Genomic DNA, 24,289 nt, shown 5'->3' on the forward strand with positions numbered 1-24,289 from the left:
ATATACATTCATGATCATTATCTTCTATATATCTGTTATTCCCTTTGTTAGAATACAATGTCCTCTTTCGTGCCCTTTGGTATTTTACACCTTAACCTTTGTATTACAGTACGTATCTGTGATCTCTACTTTATTTTCTTCCCTTCTATACATCTTTGCTTTCAGCCACACAACTTCTCACAGGCTCTTGTGTTAGGCTCACTCTGGGGAGTCAGCTGCCATGTAAGAAGATTGAAGCTATCATCTGGACAGACCCTATCAGCTGCCTGTCATGGAAGCAAGCCATCCTGGACATGCAGCACAGCTGAACCTCCACACATCTGCAGTCTCAGCTGATGGCTGACCATACCCACATGGCAGACCCTCGGTGAGAGCCTCCCCCTTGAGCCCTTCTCAAATTCATACCCACAAAACTGTGAGACTTAAAAAAAAATTTTAAGCCATTAGGATCTGAGACTATTGCAGTTAAGAGCACCAGGTTACCATGTTTTCCATTCTTTCTTTTCTGTTTCCTGCCTCCATTCAATGAATAGCATTTCCTTCTGCAGGTATGAAAATTACACATTTTATATGCCAGTCTTTTTTTTTTTTTTTTTTTTTTTTTTTGCAGAGAGAATGTGTGAATTTTTATTTTTATTTTTATTTATTTTTTTTTTATTGGTGTTCAATTTACTAACATACAGAATAACACCCAGTGCCCGTCACCCATTCACTCCCACCCCCCGCCCTCCTCCCCTTCTACCACCCCTAGTTCGTTTCCCAGAGTTAGCAGTCTTTACGTTCTGTCTCCCTTTCTGATATTTCCCACACATTTCTTCTCCCTTCCCTTATTTTCCCTTTCACTATTATTTATATTCTCCAGTCTTCTATTTATTCCTTTCAACTTGTTAAGATTTATATTTGGGCTTACTTTCCTTATCAGGTTATCAATATTTATTTAAACATTTATATGATACTACTATGTCAGGTACTGTTCTAGGGTGTTTACAAATATTAAGCTTCTTTCTTTATTTTTCAAGATTTTATTTATTTATTCACGAGAGACACAGAGAAAAAGGCAGAGACACAGGCAGAGAGAGAAGCAGGCTCCATGCAGGGAGCCCGACGTGGGACTCGATCCCGGTCTCCAGGATCACACCCTGGGCTGCAGGCGGCGCTAAACCGCTGCGCCACCGGGGCTGCCCCCTCATTGTGGTTTTGATTTGCATTTCCCTGATAATTAGTGATGCTGAACACCATTTTATGTACCTTTGGCCATTTTTTTTGTATGTCTTCTTTGGAAAATGTCTATTGTGGTCCTCTGCTCATCTTTTAATTGGATTATGTAGTGTTTTGTTTGTTTGTTTGTATTTTTGGCAATTGAGTTGTATGAGTTCTTTTATATTTTGGATATTCACCCCTTACCAGATTATGATTTACAAATATTTTCTCTCATTCCATAGCTTGCCTTTTCATTTTAATGGTTTTCTTTGCTTTGCATTAATTTTTTATTTGATGTAATTCCACTTATTTACTTTTGCTTTTGTTTCATTGTCTTTACTTTTGATATCAAATCCAAAAAAAACATTCCTAAGACTAGCAGATTACCCATTGTTTTCTTCTCGGAGTTTTATGGCTTTAGGTTTTATGTTCATGTCTTTACTGTTTTGAGTTAATTTTTGTGTATGGTGTGAGAGAGTGGTCTAGTTTCATTCTTTTGTATGTAGGATATCCAGTTTTTCCAGCACCATTTATTGAAGAGACTCCTTTCACCATTGTATATTTTTGATGCCTTTGTCATAAATTAATTGATCATATGTGTGTTCAGTAAACAGACATATGCATATTCATTTCTGGCTCTCTATTCTGTTCCATTGATATATGTTTCTGTTTTTTTATGCCAGTACTATACTGTTTTGGTTACTATTGCTTTGTAATATAGTTTGAAATTAGGAGTGTGATGCCTCCAGCCTTTTCTTTTTAAGATTGTACTGTCTATTTGAGGGGACAAATTTTAGCATTGTTTTTTCTATTTTTGTGAAAAATACTGTTGGAATTTTCATAGGGACTGCATTGAATCTGTAAATTGCTATAAATTGTAATATAGACATTTTAATAATATTAATTCTTGCAATCTATGAACACGTTTCCATTGATGTGTCTTCTTAAATTTCTTTTGTCAATGTCTTATCATTTTCAGTGAACAGATCTTCTTGATTAAATTTATTCCTAAGTATTTTATTCCTTTCGGTGCAGTTGTAAATGAGATTGTTATCTTAATCACTTTCTGATGGTTTATTGTTAGTGTATACAAGAGTATTTTCAGAGAAAGTTTTTTTTAATAATAAACTTACTAAGTTCTTTATACGTGAAAATATTTTTTAACTTACTCTCATAATTAAGTGATGTTACAGCTGGGTTAAAATTTTAGGGTTCAAAGTTCTTTTTCTTCAACATTTTGAACATTTATCTTAGTTGTTTTCTTGCACTTAGTGTTGCTGTTGAGAAGTTTGATATCAATTTGATTTTTCTTTAAAGATGATTTACTCTTTGAAAAATTTTAGGATTTTCTCTTGATCTATGATCTCCATAAATTTTACTATAATGTGTCCAAGTGTGAGTTTTTAAAAAAATTATTCCACCTAATGATGTATTTCAATATGAGGTTTTCCTCTTTAATTACTGGGAAATGTTAGGTGACTATTTCTTCAAGTGCTTCTATTTTTTCTTTCCCCTTCTGATCCTATTACAGAGATACTGAAACTATTTCTCTCATGTCTTATATCATCCATGCCATCTTCCCCCTCCAACTTGTTCTTCTGCTATATCCAGTTTGCTCATTCCATTAAAGCAATCTGCTGAGTTCTTTATTCCAGCAGTTATAGTTTCACATGAAGCACTTGCAAATTTTCTTCCTAGGTGCCTCATCCTGTTCCATCCTGTTCCATACTTTCTTTTTAAAATTCTCTTTCAAATATGTATTGTGCCTATTTTAAATTCATATTTTGGCCTCAGAATTTTGCTTTATCTAGCGAAGGTTATTCAGCTAGTTTTTCTTTTATGCCAGTTATACTTTTGTACATTTTATTAGCTTTTCAGATACACCAACCTGTCTCTCATTCTGTGGCTTATCCAAGGTTTCTGTGCTGGGGAGGGAGGTCATTTTTTTTTCCAGTTTCTAGAATTTCTTTGTAGGAGCTTGAGATAAGCAACTAAATCTTCATGTTCTACCATAATCAACACTTCAGTCATAGTTATGTTGAATAGAATGAAAAAATAATTCACCTGAATTTTTCACTAAATGTTTCTCTTTCTCAGTTGTCAACTTTGATCTTAGATTCTTCTGAGTGGCCTCAACTTAATGTCTTTTTTTTTTTTTTTTTTTTTTACAATGCATTCTCTAAGCACTACTCCTTACAATAACAGACTTCAAAATACTGAATTTAGGAAAATGGAAACAAGGAGACCACAACAAAGAAAGCAAGAATAGAAGCAATAGTTTCCATTCATTCTAAATTTCCATTTATTGTACTATATACATGTACTAACTATGCCAGATACTAAGTAATGCCAATCTGTGTTTTCTAAACCCCAAACCTTCTCAAATTATGGTGCAATTATGTACTAATTTTATCTGTGAATTGTATATCTAACTTTAATAGTAGATACTGTTTAAAAGAAAACATTTAGAAATGTACAGCTCTATATGCAAATACTGACATGTAGCTTACTATTTCTGTGATATTTGGAAACTTAATTTCTCAAAGCCTTAGTTTTCTGCTCTATGGAAACATATTAGATATCTTCAAATGCTGTAGTAAGAACCGAATTAGAAACTTTTAGATATGTGATAGAAATACTAGTGATAGAAATAATGATATAGTAGGTAGATAATGCCTGGAGAATAGTCCTATTCAGTAAGTTGTAGATATAATTATCAACTTGCTCTTTATATTATTTTTTATTGATAATTTAGAGATCTTCTAAAATGTTTAATCCCATAAATATTTATTTAAATAGTTCTAGAATAATGTCAAGGCTATTTTCCTGTAGATACAAAAATAAAAGTATAATCCCAAAGAACTAGCAAAACACAAACCCAGCATTCTTCTGAACTTTGCAGATCTGCAGTCTTTCTACTGAATCAAAAGTGCATTGAGTGCAAGTTAGTGCTGTGCTTATGGTATATTCAAGTTGCATATTCTTTCACTATGTATTTCATGTTTTATATTTTAAAATGAGAACAATTGATGATGGAAAATTATATGGAATTTTGAAAAAATTGGTTTATCAATCATTTTATTTCTCCTTCAATCTGTTAGTGCCCAAAATGGATCTGAAAAAACATTGAGAGCATAAAGTAAAAGGAGAATATACTTCAAAAATAGTAATCTTTCAAAAACTCAGAAATTATAAAAAAGGGCAGAAAACTCCCAACTTGTAGGCTTTTCACTAATAAATAAAACCAACCAAACCAAACTATCCATTTCAATATAGCCCTCCAATCTTCAACTTTTATAATTTTTCATTTTGATTAAAATTATTAAAAAATTGAAAAAAGATGGAAGAAAAACTAAATGGAACAAACTTTACAACACTCTTCCTACCTTTCTTAGTGGTGGTTATTTCCAGTCACATAAAATTTATTTTCTTTCCAAGCTTTTATGTTTGTAATTTTGAGGAAAATAGCATAAATCACAGCAAATACAAAAAGCAGAAGAAATCCATTATAGTATTTTTTTTCAGAAGTATATAGATTGAGTACCTTAGCTGGAAAGCCAGTTGAACCAGGACATCCCTTTTTCCTTAAGGTTGGTGTGTGAGCTGGAAGAGGAGTACTGTCTACAATCTGAATTCAGGAGCAAAAAAGGAAATAAATGTCATGAAGTATTCCATCTGTTTCAAACATCACTAAAAATAAATCAAAGTAAATAAAGCCAAGCAACATCAATAAGGCAAAAAAATATCTCAATGAAGCTACAATTCTCATAGTGTTGATAATTTAAATTTCAGCCTGCAATGTCTACAAATGAAATAGTTCTTCAATTAGCAAAAAAATATTGGTCTGGAAATTTAAAAAGAAATGATTCAGAAAAGAGAATTCACAGAAGAGAACAAATGTCACAGCACATTGCCTACGTAAAAATGAGGATATTAATCTTCAAGTTCATCTTAAAATGTCACATTAATTCTTAAAAGCATCTGATTTTTTAAAAGCATGATTTATAACCGAATACTTAGAAGATTCTCTTAACTCTAACTTCTATATACAGAATGTATGTTGCATAGATGGAACACAATTCAGTGGATTTGTGTGTGTTTGTGTATGCATATGGAGAGAGAGAAAGAGAGACCGATTAGTGGGATTTTGTGCAGAAATCAATTTCCAAAGAAGGGAGTTAGAGTATTTAATATTATTGGAATTCAGAACTTAATATACATATTTAAAAGTTAAAAGCCATATCTTTATAAAATATTAATGTACAATATTACTTTTAATGAAAGGAACCAGTGATTTTACTGGAAAAGAGACAGCACTTATTTAGCAAAGTATTAAAAAAAAGGCATAAAAAGGCATAAAGAATTACTTCATTTTAGGATGCTAAGCAAGCAAACAAAAGAAAAGGCTAGCTTTGAATAAAGTTATAGTTTAAAATATTAAAAAGTAGATGACTCTTTGACTTTGTTATTATATAAACAGAGTATTTTATATGCCCTATAACCTTAGAATGGAACCTCTGTTTTCTGCTTAATTGTGAGTTTAGTTCTAATTTAAATTTACTTTTAAATAGCTTGAAAAAGCTTTGAACCAAATTTACAAATTAATGTTTCAACAGGTAAACATGAGAGATAAAAGAGAGGAACAGTGAAAACCTACACAAAAGTTAATAAAAAAACAACTAATAGGAAACAAAAATGACATTATAATTTACCCAGAAAGTCTAAAAGAAGTTTAGAATAAAAAGGAGTGAAGTAAGGGTGCTGGATACAAGATCAACAGAGTTCACAAAGACCATAAGAATGTATATTTGGAAAAGATCCCATTCACTGTAGCAACAAAAACTTTAAGGTACCTAGGAACAAATGTAACAAGCAATATGAGGTAAATTCATAAAGAAAATAACAAAACTTTACTGAAGGATATAAAAGAAAATCTAACTGATATGTATACCATGTTCATAGATGGAAAGACCCAATCACAAAGATGTCAATTCTCCTCAGATAAATCTGTAAGTTTAATACAATTCCAATCAAAAGCTCCACATGGAACTTGACAAACTGATCCTAAAAGTCAAATGTAAAACTAAAGGGTCAAAAAGAAAAGGAAAAACAAGGTGGGTGGGAGTGGCTAATCATACCAGATGAAGTATTTTAGGGTCATAGTAATTAAGACAATGTGATATTGATGCAGGAATAGATACAGAGAACAGAAGAGAATAAAGAACTCCCAAACAGACCCATATATATAAAGCAGAGAGTGGTTTATAAATCAATGGGGGGAAATGTAGTAGAGTTGGTTGTTCATATGAGAAAAATAGATATAGAACCCCATTTCACATAATATGTAACAATAAATTTCAGTTTAAGGTCGTAAACATGTAAAATAAAAGTTTTTAAGCTTTTAGAAAAAAGTATGGAAGAAAAATTTTAAATGCTGCATAGGGAAGAACTGCTTTAGAAAGATATAAAAAATAGAAGTCATAAAGGAAAAGATTAATAATATATATAAGCCTACTTTAAAATAAATAATGTTGCAAGACGAAAAGATACCAAATAAAAATTTAAAATAAGCCACAGACTGGAAGAAAATATTTGCAGTGCACAGAGCCAGCTAAGGATTAGTATCCAGATTACGTAAAGAACACTTACAAAAGAATAGGAAAAATAATTCAATAGAACAACAGATGAAAGACATAAACAGGCAAACCACCACTGATCAATAAACATATAAAAAGATGCTGAATTAACAGTTGAGATCAGAGAAATGCAAATTTAAAAAATGCCACTCCATACCCATTAAATTGGCAATAGTTAATGTCTAACAGTACCAAGGGTTGGTAAGGATATGGGAAAATGGGGAACTCTCACACATTGTCGGTGCAAGTGAAAATTGGTCCAACCACTGTAGAAAATAATTTGGCAAAATCTAGTTAAAGTTGAAAATGCGTATACCACACAACCCAATAATTCAGCTTCCAAGTATATACACTAAACAAACTGCACATTTGCAAAAGCAGACAGCTACTAGGATGTTCACATCAGCACTGACTGTAATAACAGAAATTGGAAACAATCTAAATATCTAGCAATAGGAGAATGCATAAATGGTTATATTGTATTCATACAATGAAATACATAGCAGTTATAATAATGAACTAAATGGACATGTATCTGCATGAGTAAAGCTCAAAGGCATAATGCTGAATGAAAGGAGTTACAGAGAGATACAGATGCATGTTTGCATAAAACATAAATATAAAACAAATGTTCTCATATATCGTTTATGGATGCAAATAAAGTGAAATGTAAAACCAAGGAAGAGAATGCACACCAATTTTAAGGTCTTTAGATATGTCTGAGAAAGGAGAGAGGGGAATAGTATAGGGAAGGGTGTTTCAATTGTGTGGAATATTTTTTCTTTGAAAACAGAGTTGAAAAGAACAGGGCAAAATGTTCACATCTGTTCAATCTGTGGATGGTGGTTACATGTGTTTATTATTCTCTGTGTGCTTGAAATAGTTCAGCATTTAAAATGTATAAATTCAAAATATTAAAACAATGATTTAAAAAAAGCAGAGACTCATCAGCTTAACCTGTCTTAAGGTAGTCTATCATAGGGTTGTAAAAAATCAAGTCAGACTCTAATTACAAATCACACTTCACTTCAGATAGCTTTCCAAAGTGAACTATCTGCTTCTCTTGGAACGCTAGACACAGCTCTAGAGATAATATGGGAAACAAAGGTGCTATGTCAGAACTGCAAGCTGAGTGAAGAATCTAAATTGCATCTTGAGGCAGGAGGCATGGCACATTCTTCTGACTCATTGAGGAAATGACCTCTGTTGAGAAAACAGGCTGACCGGCTGTTTGAAACCACTGACTGACGTGAGGTGCAAAACAACACTGGTTTTTTGTACTATTACCAGACATGACATGGTTGAATGCCATCTGACTGAACAGTTAGAATAAACTATTCAGTGACCAGCAGTGGCAATTTTAATTTTAAGCTGTACTAAGTAACAGTTACATATGTCTTATTAGACTTCTGAGATGAATTAAAATAGGAGAATGGCACCTGACACTGCCATGTGCCTACCAGGTTTGTATCTGACAATTCTAGAATGTAGATAACTCTGCCCTCTGATCCATAGTTCTCTACTTAATATTAAGATTACCTTTATAATTAAGTAAATATTGTTTATTTTAGGTTGAATCTGAGGGGTGATTTTCTACTTTTGTTTTACAGTCCTATTTACATTATCAGTGAAATGCAATGATCTCCAACATACTGTGACTTATTACATAATATATTTGATTAAAAGAAGAGTCAGATTTCACTTGTTTTTTTGCAATTCCCTCTTTTCTGACACAAGTGAAAAGTTGAGGAGCATGACTGCTCCAGTGAGGCACCTTAAGTGGCTCAGCTTCACTAGATGTAGAAGGAGATGTGGACCTTGACTGGACGTTAACCTTGACGTTCGGATTCCGTACATATGTGCTCTCAACGGGGTCGGTCTAGGAAGATAAGTCAGGAAAAACAAAAACCCAAGAAATCACTTTCAAACAATGTGCAGCTCTTAGCAAATTTCTGTAAGGCATCATCATGATAACATTTCTTGAGAAGAGGAAAACGAACCTCAGTTTGAATATTCACCTTCAAGATCTGTCATTACACAAAAGCATAACCTCTAGTTCTAATGTAAACAAAGATAAAGATAGCAACAGTTAATAAAATGCTCCCATCTTCACTGCCTGCCTCCTGCTTTGGGCACTGGTCTCTACTATATGTTCTTGACTTGTATTCTGCAAATGAAATACATGTGAACTAAGTGCAGAGTACTTAACAGAGTATGTGCTGCAGATCAGAGATAATTTTGTTCTTCATAAGAAGGAAATCGGTTGTCTACCAGGCATTACTTGATTGTAAAAGAAACTAATTTATCAGCTTTGTTTGTCATTGGGGACAACACTGTCCTTTTATTCTGCAGCAGGGGAAATACCAGCACTTAAATTCAGTTGCAGCCTTTTAACCAAGTGTTTTTAGAAACTAAAAATGCTTGGGGTTAAAATTTAGCATTCAAGATCTTATGGAGCATACTGATGGATGATATATTCAGCTTGGCAATTTTCAAAATTACCAGGACTGCATTTTTGAAATGAAAGGCAATGAAAGCAAGCTGGAAAAGAGGCTGGAGGAATTTGTTTCAACTGTGCTGTACAGAAAGACCAGAAGTTACAATTCAGTAAAAAGAACAATCAACTTCAGGATTTTAAACATGTACTTAAAATATTTTCTCTTTTCCTTTATTATTATTATTATGGTTATTCTTTTAGGGACTGGTTAGTGGGCTGGCTAACACTGCAGGAGTCCTCTACTGGGCACAGGCAGGCAGGCAGATATTCTGGCAAACCACACGGCAAGATTTTTGTGGGGATAACTCACATGGTTCCCAACCAGGCCTTATATCTTGAGTTCCTGCACTCAGGAGAAGTGGGGGATAAGAGGCGTCCTAGGGAGAACACCTAAGGAACTTGCAGCTACAGCTATGTACCATCAGCTAAGGAAGTATTCCCAAGTTTTAAAAATGGGGAACTGAGGCATACCAGCTGTACATTGGCTCTGAAGTGTGCAATGTGGCTAATTTCATAAAACTAGTACATTTTTCAAGTGGGAGAGCCAGGCCTGAATCTCACTTGTTGACCTCAAGTTCAGTATTCTTTTTGTGGTACAGAAGCATCTCCACGGTAAAGGTACTCAGAGCAACTGAACAGTCATGCAGAATGAGTTACACTGTCTCTTTTCCTGACTGAACTTCCACCAGGAATAGGAGAGTAAAAGAAAGAAGAAAATAAGACTCTTAGACATGTTTTGCCCAATTCACAATTTCACTCAGGGACAGTCATGGCGAAGGTGCTCCTTTTAATTATTAATCTGGAATATAAATCTGGGCTGGAAATAAGGCCAGAAAGATCCTACTTCCTAAACATCTCCTCCTTCTAGTTTTCATATGATTACAGAAATTGCAAGCTGAATAAGAATCCATGGGGCAGGGGGTTCAGTTAACATGGAATTGATAAGTAAAGCAGTACTGATGCATCTTACATTAATAAGAATTTAAAATGACCTCAAATAATCAAGTTAAGTAGCTCATAAAGTATTTAAGAAGTGTCCAAGTAGGGGACTTACTAAGTGCAAAAAATGGGTCATTTTAAATAAAATTTAAATTTCTGACCTGTCACTCCAAAGCCTTTATTATATTAGCCCACAATTTGAGTGAAAGACATAAAAGCAGACGTTCCTGTGCACAGGATAATGCTATGAATGGGACTGAATAGCTAATAGTGGCTTTTCTACCTCTGAGTCCAATTACTTTAAAACCACTTCAAAAATGAGAAAGGCAGGAGCTCGCTGCTTTCAGTAGTACTGGCTGACAATTTAAAGCAGGTCTGCTCTTTGAGCCCTGTGAATATGTGCTGCCCAGAATTGAGCAGGCAGTTTTATTACTTACGCTTTCTTGTGCTGAAATTAGAACACACTGCCTTAAGACATTTTGTCAGTATGTGCCCTGGTGAAAGGTTTACTCACAAAAATCATCACACCTAAAAACCAATCCCACTTCCCATCCCCACTCCATAGTTGGTCCTTAAAACATTTACCATCATGTTTTATGACCCCATGAAAATGTGACATGATGACAGGGTGATATTGAACAAAGGGAAAAATATACCATCAAAGTTTAATCCTTGATTACAGAAGTTAATGACTCTTAAGAACTCTCAAGGCTTTAAATACATACCTCTTGGCCCTTCTTTAGAATTATTGCCATTTATAAAAAATCTTTTTCTCCTAACAAGTTTTTACTTATAAATAAAAAACAACAGGAATGAAAATAGATTTTGAAATTATTTTCTTAGTTGCATGAGGTAAATAAAACTGGTTATTCAAAAGAGGAAACATTTAGATTTAAAAACTAATAAAAGAGAATAAGGAAAATTAGCATACTAGCTTTTTGGAACTATATGCTCTTAAAACAAATTCCAGAGATTAAACAAAATCAGGTAGTTTTTGTTAAAACTAATTAAAAATAAGTAAAAATATTTAAGTAATATTTTGAGATGACATTGAGTATATTTAAAAAGCTGAACTATGCCATTTACAATGATACTCTGATTTAAAAAAAAAACCCAATTATGGATTTTTTTTCACTTAATGTATAAGTGAAGTTCAAAAATTACCACTTTATTTTTCAAAAGTATGTTTCTTAGAAAGACAAGGAACAAAGTTTGGTAAAGATGAATAAAACTCTTGGCAATAATGTTTTGAATATCAGACTAAAATTTTTTTCCCCATATCTTCTAAAAGCTATTAGCAGCTAATACCTGTTAAATTAAGAGATTTACACATCTCATTTCCTTTATTGATTACTGCCAGTATAAACAATATCTCAAAAGAGGTTTAACAGGAAGAATAAGAAAAATGTAATACCACTTATATATTTTCTTTTTTTTTTATTTTTTTACTTATTTATGATAGTCACAGAGAGAGAGAGAGAGGCAGAGACACAGGCAGAGGGAGAAGCAGGCCCCATGCACCGGGAGCCCGACGTGGGATTCGATCCCGGGTCTCCAGGATCGCACCCTGGGCCAAAGGCAGACACTAAACTGCTGCGCCACCCAGGGATCCCATATATTTTCTATATCAAAGTGTTAATTATCACCAACAGGACTGGTTTTTTAAGATGTTATTAATTTTATCTATAATTATATGCTTACTGATACATTTATAATTAAGAACTTATTCTATCCACTAAAAAGCAATTACTTTTACTGAACTTTCAGAATACTCAATAACTATAAGCCAGACTTTGCAGACAGCCTAAAATTAATTTAATAATTGGCAATGATGCAGATATAACATGGTAGCAAAGCAACTGATTAATAGCACATCAATTATGTTTATCTTCTGAACCTTTATCATGGTTATAATACAATCAACAATAGTATACTTAAATCTTGAAAGTGAAATTCTTTGTGTTTTGAAAAATTGTATAGCATTACATGTAAGCAATGACTTGAATTAGTAATGCAGGAAAAGCTGATAAATATGATATACATTAATAGCAGGAAAAGCTGATAAATATGATATACATCAATAGTAGAGATATCACAATTCAGTAACTGCGTTTATGGTTGTAGAAAGAATGATAAGGAAAAAATAGTGGAAAGCAATATGTAATACTAACTGGACAGGACATTCTAATAGTATTTGGAGGAAGAGCTTGGAAAAAAACTTAACTGAACAGTATAAACAATTCACTCAATATTTCTTTTTTTTTAAAATAATAAATTTATTTTTTATTGGTGTTCAACTTGCCAACATACAGAATAACACCCAGTGCTCATCCTGTCAAGTGCCCCCCTCAGTATTTCTAAGCTGCACTCTACTGAGAAAGATGGGGAATATCTTTATGTAGATGTGATTTTTTTCTATTTTTCGGTTCTTTTTTCCTGAGTAAGCCTACTTCAAGGCATTAGAAACACCTACTTCCTCCAGTGTGGTTTTTTACCTACTGCTCTACTGTTTGGTAAAAAAAAAGAAAAGAAAAAAACTGAGTTATCAGCAGTATCATCCACAATGCCTAACACTGTCATGTAAAAAGTCTATAAGGCTTCCTGAATCTATTAGGATTTCCCTATCAAGTGATTTACAAAATGTAGTTTTAGGGTAGTTCAGTAAAATAGAAGTTTTCTTTCCCCCTAGGATTAGGTATGATTTTTAGGTAAACTTCTCAAATTATGCAGTATGGTGTTCTGATAAATAATAAAAACAACTAAAACAACTCATCTTGAATGTGTATCAATGGGCCTTTTCTACTTCAAAAATAATTAGAGATTTGAACATATACAAGAAGCAAAACACTCATAAGAAACCTGGTTTTAAAATAAAAGATACCAAGATTTGATACAGATTAGATATAGCTTTTTTTAAAAAGCTTACATCTAACATGTTGTCTTGTATTTGTAAATATAAAACAGAAAAAATATAATTATCATCAATTAACTTTAGCCAGAAGTATTTTGGATACAAAGTGGCAAGTAATCCAATTTTTTGTATTCAAAAACACTTTATAACCTCAAACTTTCACTGATATAATTTTTTAATTTTTTGTTAATTGAGCTTATGATAAAAAACAGTATTATGGAAATACCTTATCATTTGGAAAACAGCAAATCTTTTTATCATCCTAATAATAAACCACTGAAGAGTACAACTAGTAAGTACAATCTTACTAATTACAAATAATGTAACTTGCTACTCTTTAAGAAAATTCTCCTTACTTTCAATAGATCTATTTGAGTATCTATTCTGTAGAATTTACAAATGTTCTCAGAAAACAAAAGTTAAGCTACATGTTAGCTATTTATAATCTCTGTTCCACTCTAAAGGAATAATCTAAAATGAAACATTCAATGTGTCTCACTATTAATGAGAACACTGTGGACCCTTCCATAACCACTTATATTCAGTCATTAATAATAATATTAGTAACAAACCTTACTTGTGCTATGCCTAATTGAATAATGCCACTTATTAAGTATGTAAATGGAACCTTATAGCAGACTGGAAATAAAAATATAGCAAACCCTAAATAGTGATACCTCATTCATATGATATATGAGTCACTTAAAGAATTTTAACTATTACCTATTGCTCATCTGAAAGCACTATATATTATACAATCATATGTCACTGTTGGATTCTAGACCACTGTTAGCAATGGTAGCCATCTGTGTCCTACTGTAACACACTGCCATCTCTCAGGACCACTGAGGTGCCTCACTATGCCACTGAGATGCTTCTCTGCATCTGCTGAATACTTGGTGATTCTTCACTCAACTCCTTCAGAGATATCACTTTTCAGAGGTGGTTTTTAAACTTTTTCAGATATATAACTAAGGAAAAATTGAAGAAAGCCTGGAAAGCAGATTATTAAGCTTATCACAGCTGTATTAAAAAAACATATATGCATCAATAGGCTCTAGTTAAGTACGGCTTATTCATACCCTACAGAATGAAGATACAGACTAAATAGTAGGAACCTTATAATAGCTCTTTCCCTCAAAAATTTCTCCTTATATTACGATTCACAGAAGGGCTCCAGGAGGCCAAAGCCCCTAGAAATCTGCAAGGAAGTGAAATATAACTAATCTATATGTAACCAGAAAAATAAAATTTCTCTGAATTATAACAATATTTTTTAAAAAGAAACTAGTTAAAAATTCAGTCAGTTCAGTCTGATGATTTGAACCTAATAGAATTGGGCATATAACATTTTGGTCTTCCTTTCTAGAGGTTATGAGATATACTTAACACATACTCAGATTAATTTGATAAATCCAAGCACCCGAAGGTTTTAACTCTCTAAATGTCAAAATCATTAAAAAAATCAGTTGAACGGCAATCTTTTCAGAAACTTTATCAATCAATGAGATATTAGTTGAAGTCATAGTTTCCATCTGCCACACCACTGGTATCTGATCTGCTTATTCACTATTGAACAGTAGTTTGGAAATATGTGCTATGTAAGGGTTAATCATATTTATTTTGCCATCAATGTATCATGACATCTGAAAGATAAGAGCACCAGGAAGCAGTGGGTGACCCTACTACTCCCCATGCTCTTTGTAAACCAGAGTTTACAGAATTCTCAAGAATTCTGGATTTAAGGTGTTGATCAATACCAATGATTATGAAGCTGACAGGTGAAAGTTTCAAAGCTTGTATCTACCACAGGTGTTCCTTTTTAATGCTACTATTTAACATGGTGTGTGAAAACCAGAGCAAACAAAACCAGCTAGCCCACTGCTTCTCAACTAGGGAGCGTGTATGTTGTATATATTGATGTTGGGGTGGACGTTGGTTTAGGAAAATTTGAGATCTTTCTACAAACACATTCCCCATTCTGGGGCATAACAGAATCTTGCAGGATAGAGGTAGTGGCTAGCCCATTTAATATTGAGAAACACTGAGCTAGCCTTAGCATAGGATGATGCTTATAGTTTGCTATCAATTCATACAGAAAGAATGCCATGATATTTAAAAAATCTTGGTATCTTAGAATATAAACAATTTATTATTAATATTATTGCCTTAAATCTATAAATAAATTTAGGGATATTCCTTTGAACTACATTAAATAATCTATCAAAGATTTCTGCAGAGATTTTACATAAAATTATAGTCAATAAAATCTATAACTTGTCCCAAATTCTTTTGAACTCTGAATAATATGAATCATCAAGTTTTTTTTCCCAAAATAATTAAGATCTGTAGGAAATCTCTACATATTTGCTTATACTATATTCTTATTTAGAAAGTAATTAACTCTGCATGTGATCAATTTGCAAAGCATATGTTAGGATCACATTTTACCCCTAATAAAAATTTAAAAGATACCTTATCATTTTAGCAGTTCGGTTACTGAAATTTATATGAACATTCCTAAAGCTCTACGGCCAAAGCCACGAAAAGAAAAAAAAAAGAAAAGAAAAGAAAAGAAAAGAAAAAGAAAGAAAGAAAGAAAGAAAGAAAGAAAGAAAGAAAGAAAGAAAAAGAAAGAAAGAAAGAAAAGAAAAGAAAAAGAAAAAGAAAAAAAGAAAATGCAGAAAGGCAGAGTAGCAATAGCAGGAGCAGCAGCACACAGCATGCAGTAAGGTAATAGTACATCACGGAGACGTTAGCGTGTTCTGCAACCACAGGCAAGAAGGGTAAGAGACAGGGTGGAGGGCATGGGGTGGGGACACACAGTGTAGTAGTCTCTTACACGTCTGCCTTTGCTAGCTGGAGTACAGGACGGAGAGCGCTTCAACAAAGAAAGGAGAATACTACACGTTACAAATACTCACACATGACTCTCGATGGCTACCGCTGTATTAACAGACAAAGTATATCAACATACACATAAAGACATATTTTGCGATACGTTGAAAGTACATGTATTTTCAGGAAAAACTGGAGGGTAGGACAGTAAAGAAACAGTTGCTCAGATTTGGCCTATGATGACAAGCTTTCACTAGACCCTGCACAAACAGTGACCCACAGAATAACACTCCATCAAGTGATGGATAATTTCTTCTCTGTAAAGGTTGGCAGTAGCGACTGGAAACATGAAAAAAGAAAGGATTCAAATAATTCTGATTTAGTGCCGGGTAGCATTTAATAAAATACTTTAGTCTTTTACCTACCAAGGTCTTACTCTTTTCAAAGATGCTTCTTTTAAAGTATAAAAGTTTAATTAGGCCTTCAGAATTACTGATAATGAATTAAATCAAGAATTCACTTCACCAATACTGTTCAACCTGATTAGACATCAGGCTTAAGTCAAGAGGGACCTTCACCTTTCTGACGTTAAAGATTAAGTAATTAGGGTAAAACAGCAGTAACAACAAGCAGTTCATAATTAATTGTACTGAAAAATCTTCCAAGTCTCTGGAACTTGGTGATGTATGAACAGCAGAGTTTTACACAAATAAACTGTATCTGCCTTGGGCAATTCCCTATACGCAACTGAACCTAACATTTGTTTACTGAGGGTTTGCACTACGTCAGGTTTTTAGAAAACACAGAAGGCATACTATTCACAGACTGGTGGGGAAGACACCATGCCATCAACAGTGTGATGAATGCTGGGACAGAGGTGAACTGCAGAGTTTTCCAGGTAGCTGGGGGTGGTGGTGGCATGTACAAGATTTGTAGGGGGACTAGAGGATGGATTTTATCAACTGAGTCTACAGGAGCCACAAATTTCAGAGAAAACTTGAAGCATGACAAACATCCTTCCAGATGTTCAGTGTTATTTGTACAACAGGGAATTTTATTTCTTTCTAGGTGGAGGGAGCATGACCTGACCACAACGTGCCAAAGTCTTCACGGCAAATCAGGATTAGAAGGCCTGCAGATTCCTCAGCAGGCTTTTGTTTCTTTGGTAATCCTCATTGCTTATGCAGAACTACCCTCCCTAACCATGCCCAGCCCGCCTAGTGCACACTCGTCTTTCACAGCTGCTCTTGCTCTGTGGACTACACCCGTCCATGTGTAAAGACCCCGCTCAGACACTGGCTCTTTCAGAAAGGCTTCCTGCAGGCGTCTCATTCAGTCAGATAGCTCTGCTTTATACTCCCATGATACACAGGCCATACCTTTTATTAGCGTGCTTCTCCCAATTGTTATAATTATTTATTTACATGTATGGTTTTTCCATCAGACTCAGATCCTTAAGGATCTAGAATATGCTTATCATAGGGCCTATAAATGTAAAAATCCTTAATAAATACTGAATGAATCCTCTGACACTCCTCAATACTGAACCTAAATATTTCCCATCACTTTCTACATGGCACAGAACATAACTATCGATTTTTTTCTCAGAACATAACTATCGATTTTTTTCTCTAACAGTAAGATAAGCATTTCGACGCCTACTTCTTCTGATTTATCTTAGCAGCTACCATTGTGCAAAGTATGGTACTGCATGTGTAGAAAGTGCTAAAATGTTTAACACAGAGAAGCTTTTACTTACTGGGTATCCCTACATTTCTAGAACAGATTTGGGAGTGTGCTGAAATCATGAAAAAAAACATGACTAGCTCGAAGTAAATATATTACCACTATCCTAAAAACATGTCAACATGTCTCTCAAAACCATCTTTGCATATAAAGACAACACAGTGTCTAAACTAGCACAATATAAAGCTAATAATGGTATTAAGTTACCATAGTGACAATGTTCTTCCTAGAGCATCTACCTAGAAATCAAATAGCTATTTTTATATTTTCAATAGAGAAGGGGAAATCAGACTATTTCCCGATAATATAATTGGAGAACACACATTGCACACACTTTCTCTTATACACACTCACCTACAACCACGGTGTGAAACTGGTCTCACAGCATACACTGGGAAGCAGTATGCTGTTTTCACAGACCATTTAAAACTATGCATTTTATATATGGTGTATAAATTGCCACCATAAATTTCAGACTGATTATGGAAGCAAGGCAGAAACCAAAAGAAGTAATTTATCTTACTGACACATAATTTGGAAAACAGATCTTAAGATTCAGTTAAAAAGGTCTTTTTAAATAAGATACTGAAGAGTAAAAGACTAGGTAGTCATGGTTTTTTCCCTCTAGATTGCCTAAATATATTAGGATATAATGTACAATATACCATACAAAACATATATATAAAATAATATATAATACTGCCTAAATTAGAGAAGGATACAACAACCTTCTAAAATGTGAGAGTTTCAAGTTGGGTTGTATTTAATATGTGGATGGAAGATTTTTTTAAAAAGCATTGAATGAGGAAATATCAGGAATGCCATAATTTCTCAGAAGGATTTAGGCCTGGTTTGGGTCATAGGATTAAAAGATCTTTTTAATCCATGTTTTAAAATTCTGTCTTCCTTTGATTTTTACATATGGTCAGACCTCCCCAGATACAGCTACACAAGGCTTCCAAGCCTCAGATTTCTGTGATGGGTTAGGACAGAATATGAAAGAAGCCAGAAGGAGAGAGAATGCTAAAAGCCAAGAGATGAATGAAGGAACCTAGGAGCCAGGACTGAAATTAAATATTTTAGGACATCTTAACAAGATTTTATTAGGAGGCCAAAATGAGGCACAGAAATCAGCTTGCCAATACTCTCAGGCTATTTGCTGCTTGTAATATGCCAGGATACAAGAAAGCAGTATTAGGAGGACCAGACAGTTGGACTACTGGGACCAAGCCTATTCCTTGATGTCTGACCCTTTTCATTCACACCTTTGATTTCCTGGGTTTACTATTTCCTTAGTATGCTAGATTAGGAAGACAGCCTCCAAAAGCAAGTTGGTACACTCATTTGCCAGGTAAGAGGGCAATTTCCATTTTTTGTGAATTTGGCCTAAATGAACAGTGTATAGAACTGTCATTTAAATAAAACTCAAAACTTACCTGGCACAGATTTAATAAATGACAATATGTGTACCAGATATAAAGAACAAGTAGTTCATTTAAACAAGTATAATTAGTAGGACCTTTAATACAGTCAAGCCAAGTATTTTGGGGGTTCAACTAAAAAGAAGAAAATGAACTGAACAGGATGGGAAGTTTGTAAGCTTGGTCTAATTGTGCCTGGACTTGCCACTGGAATGCAGGGAACAGACGGGAGAGAGACCGAGCTGGTGAGCTCCACCTGCCCCTCACCCTCTTTGGTGCTGGGCCTGACACGGACCACCCCCAGGCAGTCTAGGGTGTGTGAGGCTGAGAGAAAAGACAAGGTCAAGAGGAAATGATTTCCGTAGCAGAAGGACCCTGGAATCTATTCTACTCTGTCACTGGTGTCTCACCGCACCTGGGAATGCCTGATCCAAGAGACAAAGTGTTCAGAGTAACGCCAGTTTCTTTTACCATGAGCTAAAACCGCCTTTTATCTATCCTAAACAGTGTCATCCATAATCCTGTTGCCACCACTTCCCTCTTCCTCCAAAGACTGAGAGTCATACAACTTTACTAGTGGGGGAGCAAACGATCCAGTTTTTTAGTGGGAGAATGCTGTGATCAGCAACGGTCACAACCACCGGACTGAATATTTTCTCCAGTTCTTTTCTCTTTCAGAAGTCTATGACTCTACATGCAGAAAAGCCCAACCACCTGAGCTGTCCTGAATTACAGAAGCAGGGTGTTGGGAATATCTTCTGCTTCACCTGAGTCGGGGGAAGGATGGGACCTGTGTCATACACTCTGCTCTCCTGTCAAGACTGCTCTTATTAGACACTCGACTCAGAGAAAGAGCTGTCTAAACTATGCAACTTAAAAGGAAAGCTCAGCTCCAAATGTGTTCCCATATTGCCAGAAATTCTGGCATTCACTTGAATTTTGAGCTAACAGGCAAAGCACACTGAGGAAAAGCTGTGGCACGAGAGTGATTCTGTGCACTATGTTATGTGAAAAGAATTACTGTGTTAAAGGCCGATTAAGGGAGCGCTAAGGGAAAAAATAAGGGGTAATTTTGGAGGAGAGGAGGTACTGGTGGTATGTTCCTATGAGGTCACTAGGCCATGGGGAGCAGACAGGGAAGATCAATGATATGGATACCAGAGAACCCCTCATTTCCAGATGCAATTCAAATTCTAGGTCTTCAATGTAATCTACTTCTCTTCTATTTCTACAAGATAGAAATGAGCAAAGAATGACCAGAGGATGTGTTGTATGCGCTAGTTAAAGGGTCAGAGTCCACTTACTACAGGGGGCGGTCATGCACAACATTTCACTAGTTTTGGTACAAAGAACGATCAAGATTTATCCTATCCTATCCTACTCCTAAACAGAAGTTTAGCTCCATACCAAGTAAACCAGATGCGGAACATAAGCACGCCAAGGATGAAATATCATTTTTTCAAAACATCATCATTCTACTCTGGCCTTGAGGATGAAATGAATGGTAACTCTGGGAAGAGTGGTGATAGTCATCAACGATAAACAGAGGTTAACACCATAAAATACGAAGTTAAGAATACAATATATATATATATATTTTTTAAATGGGAGCTCACTGCTGGCCTTCTCCTTGATATGTGAAAATCAAATATGGTGGTCGTGTGGCTGAACAATTCGGGGTGCAGGGAGTGCAGTGACTCAGACTAGTGCGGGGGTTTGGGGACGGAAAGGGAGCAGAAGGCCAAGGAAGCCACACTGGATTCTTAGACAAGGAAGGGAGCAAAAGGGAACACAGGAAGGAGGGGTGAATGGCCCCATTCCAAGTAAGGACACAGTCACCAGTGTTCCCGAGGACTTTCCACATCTTGTTCCTTTAAATTCTCAAATCACTGCTTAGTCAGTACCCCTACTATTACCCTCATTCTTCTGAGAAGCAAGCTGGGGTTTACCTAACAGGAAAGGCTGAATGACTTGCTCCCGGTCATACATCCAGAAAGTGGGAAAGGCAGAATTCAAGTCCCCTTATGTGCTTAACCAGTAAGAAGAGAATTCAGGAAGCAAATGAGGGGAAAACCTTTTAGGCTTTTTAGGAGCTGGAGCCTGATGCGTAAAGCTTCACCCTGTGTGAACCCAACACCTTTTCACTTTATGAGAGGAGTTCCTTCATGCTGGTTTAAAATTCAATCCTATAGGCTGAGTGCTAGTGGATGAAGGATAAGAAGGGGTTCTCCCAGAGGACTCTGGAAGCTTCTATGCTACAGCTGGGTGGCAGTGGGGAGAGCAGAGACAAGGCGGGCATGGGACAGCATGTATTCTTGCAAACATTGTGCTGAGCAGAACAAACCTATCTGTCAAAATACACATGACTTCTAGGTTTTACATTCAGAACTTTTTTGTGGGAAGAAAGGGGATGTAGAGAGGAGTTTGTTAGGAAAAAAATGGAAATGGTTTTCTAGGGAAAGGAACAATAAAATATTTTAATCAAATTTTCTTCCCATTCCCTCTCATGTGAATAGTGTTTCTATGGATGTGCTATATTGAATATTTAGTACAGTGAAACATACAGTGGATCATAACATGAAATATTTTTGTACCTCAAGAAAGTTCTCTTTATTGCACTGTAGAATTAACTAGAACTGTCTCAAGAATAATGAAATAGTTTCCATTCAGAATGGAAAGTAGTACACTTGGGTATAGTATTTCAAAGACAGAAAAAAAACCACTTAAAAGTTTTTAAAAATCTAGATCAAGAGATTTCTTTAGTGGAAAATCATGCGAAATATTTTTCCAAATATAAGAACTATATTTAACACAACACAAAAAATAAGACATATAAAAATTTCTCTGGTATAAAAACTGTTGCTATGTAGAACATTTGTATTTGAATTTATTTTATTTTCCGGTTTCTAGAGAGATTAAGTGTTCGACATGACAAGGATTTTTGTGCCATTTAATATGGAACAGAGAAAATGCATACATCTGGTATTTCAGTAAAGAGAATAAACAATATACATTAGGGATTTCTCAATTATCAAATTGATAGAATTAACTTAGAAGAGAAAATGGTAGTGCAGTCAATTTATAGTGTATGTAGCACAAATGTTAATAAAAATCACTTTCCACATTAGAAGAGAAATTCTCTCAGCATTAAAAATGGATTTGTACTCAATCATGTTATAGTAAAAGCGACTGAAAGATTTAATAAAACATGTCACTTTAAAAATTTTACCACCAAAAGTTTACTTCTGACTAACAGATAAATTAAATAGCAAAGTGCCAGAAACAGGAATGTGAAATAGAAATCACCATGAAAAATAAAAATGAGCATTTATATATATATATGTGTGTGTGTGTGTGTGTGTGTGTATATATATATATATATATGTATATGTATATATATAGTGACAATAATCAAGTAAGCATTCCAGTCTTCAGAATTGTTGCAATGAAAGGAAATACAGATTCTCTGATGGCCAAAGCATTTTTTAAAGTACATTTCATTTTCTGATGTTTAATAAACTCTTCATTATATTTCAGTTAAGAAGCAAATTTTGTCTCAAATAAATTACCAGGTGTGATAGTTCTAAAACTGACTGCATTACTAGGCAAAATTCTTCAATTCAATCCACTGATGTCTTTTACTGAAGGGTGCATTGGTTTGAAAATCAAAGACTTACGTCATCCAAAAAATCAATCAGTGAAGATGAGGAAGAAGAAAAGGAATCCTATTTAACGAATACAGCAATAAAAAATAGAAAATATGGATGAAGCAATTTAATAAGAACAAATAATAAATCAAAAATTTTGTAAAAACAATTGAAAGGCAAATGACATTAATTCAAATAAATAAATGAGGAAAGCAGTCATTGGCATTGTTTCTCAAAAAACTCAGAAATCCATTAATTACTTTTTAAAGCGTGGTTCTTTTTCTCTTTCCCAAAGGAATGAAATACAATGCATATATTGTGCTCAAAATGTAATAAAATGAAGCGCATGGCAAATCATTAATAATCAAATTAAATGAAGCACTTTAGAAGGGTAACAATTAAAAGTGAGCAGCAGAATCTCTCCACCTCTAGCTGTTCCCATTGGAATGTAACCTCTCTGAGAACAAGACTTGGCAAATGTGGTCACTACTGTTATCTCCAGCAACGAGAACAGTGCTCTGCACAGAGACTTATAATTATTTAATAGTGATAGAATCATGAACTTAAATTTTCTGAGACAAAAATATACTTTATATCATAAAATTTGTTTTTTTTTTAACAGCAAAGAACTTGAGCACCAAAGAATGACAGTCATAGAGTCACTATTTCATTATTATGGAATACATTGCGTAATATCCTCTATGTAATGCTTTTTACAAAAATTATTCCTATTGTAAACTTCTAAAACAACTGAATTGATTTGGAGCTTGAACCAGCATTTCCCTATTATGAGCTTTGACCTTTTTTACTTTTTTTTTTTATTGTGGCTCTATACTTGGGAGATTAAAGTATCAAAATTATTTCAGATTTGCTCTGCATTTACTGTTTCTCAGGGGAGGAGACGAAATTTCTTTTAAATCTTATGAGTCTCATATTTAGACCTTTCTTAGATTTTTCTTAAATACAAATGAGATTATAGTTTCCAAAAGAATGCAGAACATACTCCTTTCCTTATATGTTATTGTTTATATCAGATTTTAAGTCCTTTTATGTGGGAAGCAATAAAAGTTTCCTCGAAAATGAATTTTAAATCACAAAGTGAATTCTAAATGGACTACAGGGAATACTTGAAAAGTTTCGTACTTACTTCAAATTGATCCAGAGCATCGGTAGGCGTATTCAAAAATGCCAAGAAAGAATGCTGTGAGTCTTGGTGCTCTATACCTAGAAGACAGCAGCAACTTTTTTTTAAAACTAGAACAATTTAAACTAATTTTCATGGATAACCTTTCCTGTCTGAATCTACTAAGAGCTGTTCACAAACTACCACATTGTAAAGCTGATCAATATTAGTAACTCTACATATTTAAAAAATTATGTTAGTGATTCTTGGAATATCACTTAGCAGTTATAGTAGTCTCCATGACATACTTGTTTCCTGACTCGAGTTCCTG

The 24,289-nt window shown here is 34.4% G+C and overlaps 1 protein-coding gene across 22 annotated transcripts in view; it reads right to left on the reverse strand.

Moving 5' to 3' along the window:
* CDC42BPA (CDC42 binding protein kinase alpha) overlaps positions 1-24,289 on the reverse strand; it is a 309,696-nt gene that overhangs the window by 41,687 nt on the left and 243,720 nt on the right. For 8 of the 22 annotated variants that reach the window (XR_013381712.1, XM_077901337.1, XM_077901329.1 and 5 more), the window contains 5 exons: positions 23,983-24,059; positions 22,866-22,913; positions 16,026-16,064; positions 8,611-8,715; positions 4,745-4,828 (listed from right to left, as the gene is read on the reverse strand). Coding sequence is in view for 21 of the 22 variants with exons in the window: in XM_077901337.1 (XP_077757463.1) it covers positions 4,745-4,828; positions 8,611-8,715; positions 16,026-16,064; positions 22,866-22,913; positions 23,983-24,059 (353 nt within the window). In the remaining variant the exon portion in view is untranslated. The remainder of the gene's footprint in view (positions 1-4,744; positions 4,829-8,610; positions 8,716-16,025; positions 16,065-22,865; positions 22,914-23,982; positions 24,060-24,289) is intronic. The other 14 variants (XM_077901339.1, XM_077901346.1, XM_077901348.1 and 11 more) reach the window with 9 other exon arrangements.

The sequence above is a fragment of the Canis aureus genome, chromosome 6, assembly GCF_053574225.1.
Source record: "Canis aureus isolate CA01 chromosome 6, VMU_Caureus_v.1.0, whole genome shotgun sequence".
NCBI lineage: Eukaryota > Metazoa > Chordata > Mammalia > Carnivora > Canidae > Canis > Canis aureus.